This window comes from Buceros rhinoceros, unplaced genomic scaffold (genome assembly GCF_000710305.1).
Source record: "Buceros rhinoceros silvestris isolate BGI_N320 unplaced genomic scaffold, ASM71030v1 scaffold6249, whole genome shotgun sequence".
Classification (NCBI taxonomy): Eukaryota; Metazoa; Chordata; class Aves; order Bucerotiformes; family Bucerotidae; genus Buceros; species Buceros rhinoceros.
In genome coordinates, this window is record NW_010433181.1 from 82,799 (window position 1) to 91,147 (window position 8,349).

General features: G+C 42.7%; 1 protein-coding gene across 1 annotated transcript in view; it reads left to right on the plus strand.

The window, feature by feature from the left end:
- LOC104500377 (thyroglobulin-like) overlaps positions 1–7,719 on the plus strand; it is a gene marked incomplete at both ends in the record, with an annotated part of 82,827 nt that extends 75,108 nt beyond the window's left edge. Inside the window, 3 exons of the mRNA XM_010144013.1 lie at positions 2,219–2,359; positions 3,087–3,277; positions 7,608–7,719. Coding sequence (XP_010142315.1) covers positions 2,219–2,359; positions 3,087–3,277; positions 7,608–7,719 — 444 coding nt within the window. The remainder of the gene's footprint in view (positions 1–2,218; positions 2,360–3,086; positions 3,278–7,607) is intronic.
- Positions 7,720–8,349: the final 630 nt, after the last annotated feature.

Here is an 8,349-nt window from a genome sequence, read left to right on the forward strand (position 1 = left end):
TTAAAAACACTTTAAAACCCCTGTTGCCATTGTCTCTACAGTCCTCCCTTGTATCTAACTGTCCTCTGAAGGACACCAGTTGTTGGACTGCATTTCCCTGTTTTGAGAGGCTCTTGAGTCACCTGTATGGCACCCTGGGGTATCAGGAGTCTGGAGCAGCTCACGACATAGAAAACCTCCCTGCAGAGCTCTCAGTGTACAACAGCAAAGCTACACGTGCTCATCCAGTGTCACTACTCGGTGCTGCCTTGGGTATCTCAGAGCCCCTACAAGTCCCCAGAATTCTTGTTTGGATATTTCTGGCCACTTAGCACTCTGCTCTGTCAGTAATGGATGATGATCAGAGTGTGAGGGAGGAGGCAGAAAAGTCCCCCTGATACTGTCCGCTTAGCTGCCATCTAGGTGTCTCCACGTTGTCTTTACAGCTGTTCTGTGCACGTTATGTGTGTGCCTCTTTCCCCTCTTAATGTCACGGTTTCCTTCTCATCCGCTTGCTATTAATGCTCACTGGCCAGGGTGTGGTACTATCAACCAGAAATTTTGAAAGCAGATCGTGAAATTGCATAGTTCCACTTTCACATCCTCTATTCTATTAAAAAGGGACTCTTTATTAAAAAGAAAATAGTTCCTTTAAACATATACCTTTGCTGTGATACTGACACTAAACATTGCTGTAATACAGTGGGCCAAGCACATTATTTTTAAAGCAAAATTATTAAACTATGATCTTCCTTAATCCTTCTATAAACATTTGGGGAAGAAAACTATGCTTTAATCTTGTTTCAGTTCTACTTTTTTTGGTGAATAATCTGTGAATAATTCACTTTCCAGATGCAAAGTATTACAGAGGAATTATGATAAGACTAAGGAAAATACAACCAAAGATGTATTTCATTTAGAGGGTTGTGTGTTTGTTTTTCAAAACAGAGGCTTTGGTGCCACCACTCATAAAATGTAAGTGTAAAGGAGTCACCTTGCTTTCAGTCCACCTGCCCACAGTGCTCTGAACCGCAGGCCATGTTCTGTTAGTGGCAGGATCAGGGTCACATCAATGCTGCTGCATTTTATGGCCGAAGATCAAACGGTTTCAATTGTGCCACCTTTTGACAACAGCCCCTGCAGCCATCGCAGATGAAATCTTGCTGAGTGGAGCTGGGATTTGTTTATTCCTGCCTCACAGACATCTGTTCCTTCTACCAGGTCCCCTGATGCTGCCTGCCTTCACGCAGCATTTATCCAAGTCTAAGACCTTTGTCTAAACATGGGATATGTAAAACACAATTGGACCATACCAGAAATGTCTCCTTCCGAGAGGTGGTTCCAAGCTATGTGTTGAGTGTAATTTAGGTATAATTTGATTAGGAGCAGCTGGCCTTTGATTTTTTGCAGGACTTGAAGATGTTGAGTTGTGTAACCTTTGCTGCTAGGTCTTACAAGAGTTGTCTTTCCTGGCCAGTCTTGACTCAGAATTGTTGAAATATTCCTTATTATATGTCTTAATTGATACATGGAACTATACAACAATCATTTTTTCTTAAATCTGATTTAGGTGTTTATCTCAAGCTGTTTTGACTTAACTGCCATGTAAAACTTGGAGAGAGCAGACTGTATGAACCAAACCCACCCAGCCAGCAGAGGAATGAGATTAAAAATATGTATAAGAGAAATCTTCATAAACATCTCCCATTACATCTTTCTTTATCCAAAGATTTGGGGCAGAATCCTGGCCCCAATGAAGTCTATGGAAAAACTCCAACTGCTGTTAAGAAGGGCCAGGATTTTATTCCAAGTCTGTGAAATAAACCATAATTAACCTTCCGTCGTGACTGCCAGATTCCATGTCACCACTTGCTTCCACTTTCTGAATTGAATTTCAGTGAAAATCTGTACAAAACTTAAGAGGCATTTAATGAATGACCGAGTGGCTTTCTCCCTCTTTCACTTTCTTTTCTATGCCCAGGTAATGCCCCTGCTCTCTTCCTCAATTTCCTCTTGTAACAAATGTTAAAGCCCTTGCATTAACTGAATGGCAAATTCTCCTTGTCATTGCTTGCTCTTTTATGGTCTGGTTAGAAGAAGCTTCGCAGCTCACCACACTCTAATTAATGGTCATTCATTACTGAAAACTTTGCTTTGTTTTCTGAATTAAGTGAGCTCAATGTCTCCCCCTAATAAATCAATAATGGTTTTCATTTTCTTTGTACAAATATTTTTTTAGTTCAGGTCAGGAGCTCTTGCCGGATGTTCAGTATGCATTTGGACTGCCGTTCTACCCAAAGTATGAAGAACAATTTACTCTGGAAGAAAAGAGCCTTTCCTTGCAAATTATGCAGTATATCTCCAATTTTGTAAACTCTGGGTAAGTATGTGACATTTAGGAATCGCTGTGGTTGGGGAGGGGGCGAGAGTAGAGGGGATGTTGTCCAGATCTTGCTCTTGCTCACGTAACCTCCATTTCTTCTAGCAGTTTGTAATGCTACAGAGGGGGCTTTGGTCAATGCTTTTGAAAAGCCGTTGTCAAGCTGTCAAGCAGATAGTAAAGACTTGTAGTGTGACGCCTAGCTAGAATCAATAGACATTTTATATCCCCGGAGCAGCTGCAAATTCTACTTAAATATAGGGGCACTGCAAATGCCTTGGTGTTGTTTCCAGAGCTTAGTTCTAGCACCTCAGTTCTGAAACCTCTTGGCTAAGAGTTGTCCCCAGAAGAAAGGGGAACGCACATGAAGACACATGTACCCTTTACCAGTTACTCTGTGAATAACCCTCAGCTCCACTGTGCTGTGGCCCAGTTCGAGACTGAGGAGTATCTCCAGGAAGTTGTGTGGGAACTGTGACTCTACATGCTTTTTAGAGTACCTTGGGTTGCTTTGGGAACAAGGGCTGTTGAGGGTATTCCTGAGCCTGTGTCTATACAGGCGCTGTGTACCTGTTCCTTAGGAAGTGAACCAGAGTAAGAAGTTACTGCCAGATGAGATGCTGTGAATGATTCACCAGTTGGGACTGAATTTGAACCTTACTGGTTGGAGGGACTTGCCCTAGCTGATCTCATTGTTTGCTAATGATCATTTCCCCCATTCCCGTAGAAATCCAAACTACCCTCACAGTTTCTCGAGAAGGATGTCAGGGGTGATGCCACCCTGGCCTATGTATCTGCCAAGTGATGATGGTGATAACTACAAGGAGTTCACTGTTTCCTTGCCGACTCTCAAAGGATTGAAAAAAGCAGACTGTTCCTTTTGGTCTGATTACATCAGAAGACTGAAAGCATCCACAGGTGAGCAGAGTGTTTCCTAAATTCCCCTAAACCCCTAAATTCCCTGCTTAGTGTTTTCCTCTGACTTCAGTCCTGTAATGTCAGTGCGGAGAAATACTTTTCATAAACTAAACATCTTGGACTTGCCAGGGTATATAGTTAAGACTCTTCTGAGACTGAAATGACACAACACTGAACAAATTTATTTTACAGGTGATACTGTGTAATAAACTTTCATTGCCCTGGAGTTAGATCTAGAGAAATCTTCCTGCAGTGATGACAGAAGATATGATGAAGCTGTTTCTTCTAATAGATTGTTCTCTATTTGCATTCATAATCTAGACTTTGACTAAACTGGAAATCTAGGTATATGGGCCTCTTTTTTCTACTGGAAGCACTTAACATGAAAATGTTGAGATTTATATGTCTAAGGAGGAGCACAATAACTTCTACCCACTGTAAAGTAACTGAGGCTTTAGATACATCTCATTGTGGATCCTGCATGCTTTGACTTCACACGATAAATTTTGTAGGTTTTTTTTTTTAATAACTGTGCTTGTTATGCCCCTTGTTTTTCTCCTTTGTCTCTCTGAATTTCCATGCAGCTGTGAGTTTCCTTCAATTTTTCCTTACTGCACAGAACAGTAAAACCTGCTGAGATTTCAATCTGCTGCTCTGTCCTGAACACTCAATTTATTCTGGTAAATAAACTCCCCTTTGTGTCTGTGTATCTTGTAAATAAATTTGCATAGCCTCAAGAAAAACAAACAAAACCATTTTTTTTTTGGCAGGCAGAGATATTTTGAATTGTCCTTGGAGGCCTGCAAGCTTTCAAGTGTTTTTTATGTGTGTCCTAAAGACTCATCTTCACAGTGAACACAATCCAGACCCTTCCTGCTTTAGGGGCAAGTTGCAGTTCTAGGAACAAAACGTGGTCTCCAAGACACCAAGATACCCAGGCTGTCTATGCTTGACAGACCACCTCAAATGGACTAAGCTGATGATGGAGTGACACAAAACTATAATGTCTCAGAACCATCAAGTTGGTGGTTCTGATGCAAACATAAAGCATCAATGCTCTTGGTCAAGAGACAGCCTGAATGGTCTTTCTTCAAAAGTGGAGTCAAGATTTTGCTGTAGGCCTTTTCATCAGTTTCTTTGTATCCTTCAACGTCTTTCAAGCTCAGAGGGGATATTTTGATCTCCAGGATGGGTTTTCTGCTGGTTAAGATAGTCCTAATTCGCAAAGCTTGATTCTGTTGTTTAAATATTCCCGAGTATAGCTGCTAGGTCTTTTGGAACTTCATCTCCCAGCGTTATGGCTGTATAGCGCCAAACTGAGTTGAAGTCACAGCTCTAGCAGAGCTGAGCACCACAGACAGAGGCTGCTCCCAGCACTTATAGAAAATGCCCCCAAAAAGGTGGGAAAATACCTACCAGGGAAGATTGGTTTTGAGATGGGGAAGGTTTAAAACCATGAAAACTAGCAAAAGAACACAAGAAGATTCATGTATGGGTTGGTCCAAAGGTCTGCCTAGCTCAATGTCTTGCCCTCGTGAGTGAACGAAACCACATACTTGAATGTTAAACATAAAAATTGAGCAAGAGAAAAAAAAACAATCTGAAAGAGTTCATAGGATGAGTTAAATTTTTGAAAACAAGCCACACAGTGTGAGATTTATGGAGAATAGATTGTGAAGGAGAAAGTTTAAAAAGTGCATGTCAACATGTTATTCTGGAAGCAGAAGGGAGTACTGCCTGCTCTTCCAGACAGTGTTTGCTTGGCCTCAGCACCATGGTAATGCAGCTACACAGCTGAATTCCATCTCATAGCAACAAGGCTTGCCACCTTGCTGCATTCGTCATCTCTAATCTTATCTCACCCTGGAACACTGAAACTTCTTATATGACTTCCACCTAAATAGGCATCACATCAGATCCATTTCTGCTCCAGACCTCAGCATGGGATGGTGACTTACAGAAACTTGGGTTGTGGGTCTCTTGATAACCACCTGAGTGAAAAAAGATTCATAATGTTCATCAGTTCAGCTAGAAGGACTGATCATCACATGCTGATGGCTGAACACCCTGAATTTTTTTTTTGAGAGGAGGTTGTGCTGAAATTCATGCTGACGCAGTGTCAGTCTGTCAGTACAGGTCCGTCACTTGCATGGCCCCCGAATTTACATTCCTTGGGAGTGGGCGAGTTAGACTGTAGAATGTGTTCAGTCAAGAGAACTGGGTTCTTCTTTTCGTTTTTTTAAGCCCCTGCTGCTTTTTTAAGTCTCATATTGCTGCTTGGCTGGTGCGCTGCCTTGCAGCAGAGGTAGCTTGCTGTAGCTCCCTTCAGAACTGAAGAACTGCACCTCTGTTGTTGCCTGACTGCTCCAGGTTCCAGCTGGAGTGCTGCCAGGCTCTCACAGGGGATCCTGGCACGGTGTTGGAGACTAAATTTGAGAGAACAATGCTGCAGATCATTTTTGGATGAAGAACCTTGCATTCCATCCTGAGGGGGAACTATGTGTCAGTCAGCTACTGTGAGATCCAATCCAACACATACTTGTGGAAAAAAGAGAGGTTTCCTGCCTATCAACAATTACAAATCTTCCTTTGGGTTGTATGATACACTGTTCATTCTGGTGCTGAGTCTCAGTTGTTATGGGTTGTAATTTGTGGCCTCATGCCAAGGAGAGGGAGTTTACCAGTGTGGCAGCAAGAGGCCTTGCTGATAAACAATCCATTTGTCACATACATCCGAGTGCAAAGCTGTGGAGGGTCTGTTCTGATGCAATCTCAGCCAGCTACAAAAAAACCCATTTTGCCCATCTCACTTCTTCCTTCAAATCTGCTGGAGAAGAGGAGGCTGAGGGGAGACCTCATCACTCTCTACAGCTACCTGAAAGGAGGGTGTAGAGAGGTGGGGGTTGGTCTCTTCTCCCATGTGACAGGAGGAGAGGAAATGGCCTTAAGTTGCACCAGGGGAGATCTGGGTTAGGTATCAGGAAGAACTTCTTTCCCGAGAGGGTTGTGCAGCACTGGCACAGGCTGCCCAGGAGGTGGTGGATCCCCATCCCCAGAGGGTTTCACAGCCGTGTGGGTGTGGTGCTGAGGGACATGGTGTAGGGACCCTGGCAGTGCAGGGGGAATGGTTGGACTCGATGATCTTAAAGGTCTCTCCCAACCAGATGGTTCTGTGATTCTATAAATCAACCTTTCCAGCTTCGTATAGCATCTGTGATCTATAAGGAAAAAAAAAATATATCAGTAAAAAGGAGAACTGGACAAACCACTGATCATAAAATCTAACTGCTACTGGCTTTTCAAAATTTTCTCTGGATCCTTTGTTTACTGCCATGTGAAATGTCTTGACTTAGAAATGTCAGATTAGGGATGACTAAAGGCTCAAAGGTGCATAACTTAGACCCAAGGTCTCGGTCAACAGAAAACTGAGCTACTTCTAAATTCATAAATTGTGGTTTCTGGCGTAAAGCCTCTCCTGCGTAGACTCTCCTGTACAGCTGAAGTTACATATCCTTTAGGTTATTCACTGCTGGATATAGAAGCCATTGTGTATATATGCAGTTTGTTACCTGTGATTTTCTTCCCCTTGAGTAAAAATATCGTCCAAGTTGAAGTAGGTGTTTCATTTTGTAATCAGACCGAAGTATTTAATGGTGGGATGTGTAATTTGTTCCTGGCATGTATTTGAAATGTATGTTGTCGTAATTGAAGATAATTTAACAAACGTTATGTCATAAATGCAATGTTTCTTCATGGTATTTACTGGCAGTGCCCTCACGATCTATGGAGGAAAGTCTGAATCTGTCATCACAGGTGATCTATAAATCTGGCCAAGTTTTCTTTGAAACCAGTTTGTAAAGTTGGCAGTTTGGTGGACGGTTTACCTGGGGATTTATAAAAGTGACGGTGCTTGAAAAGGTTTCGAGTTAGTAAACGGACTTCCCATGGCTGCATTTCGAAGACATGCTTTATATTCTGAATCACGATGGTTTCCATGGGAAACATCAAAACGAGAAACGAGAGGAGTGGCCATTGTGGAAAAAAGCTGCGGAAGGCTTTTTCCAGGGAATGTGTTAACAACTTGAAATTCAGTGAAAACCAGGAGCTCCGGAATGTTAATGCACATTCAGACAGTGTGTCTGAACGCTAGGATTCCCCTTGCGTAGTGCGGGGACTGCGCTGCCTAGCAGCGGGTGCCTTCATACGGGGCTGCTCCCTGCATGCCAGACAGGTAGACTTGGATCCGGTCTACATCTCTTACTCATCTAACTGGTACCTAAACAGAACGAGTCAGACATTTATTTTAATCTTAATTATGTTGTCTCTTCAGGAAGTGCAAGTACTGGAGAGCCACCTGCAGAAGACAGCCCTAGTGAAGCTCCCAGTGAAGGACTTCCCCGCCAGGACACCCAGCTACCGGGAGAGAAGGTGGCTTACAGCAGGTAGAATAGCACAGTGCTGTTGGATGGGTTTGTCGCGCTCTGTGCAACTGTGTCACACCACATGAATGAGTTCCTCCCTTTACTTAACTTTCTGAACTAGTAAATTAGCTTTCAAGAAAACAGTTTCTCAATAAAATTCTTGAATATGGCACAAAATAAGTCCTATGGCTATTATTTTAGAGCAAAAGAAACTGTAATTTGAAAAATGAAGTATGAATGAAAACTGCAAAAACAAAACAAAAGTACTTGGACTTTATTTCTTGCCACTACCCAAATGCCAACATACTGTAGTACCGCCAGCCAGAAAAGGATGGACACTGAAACTCTGAGGATGGACACTGGAAAAGGATGGACACTGAGAAGTCCCTCAGCTGATGAGGCTCAGATTTGCTAGATGTCATATCTGACCTGCTCTTTTTTATTATTCGTCCCGTCATAAGCTGCTGGTAGGAGTGGGAGCCTGGTTTGGCATTTTGGAGAGATTAAAAAGCTTCGGAGTGGGAAGGGGTTGGATCCAGGAAGAAGGATGTGAGGAGGAAATCGAGTATGCATTGAGTGTGTTTGCAGGAAGTCGGGCACATGCGCATGCTTTATTCAGCTCATGATCACCTGAGAAAATATCTGTAAGAA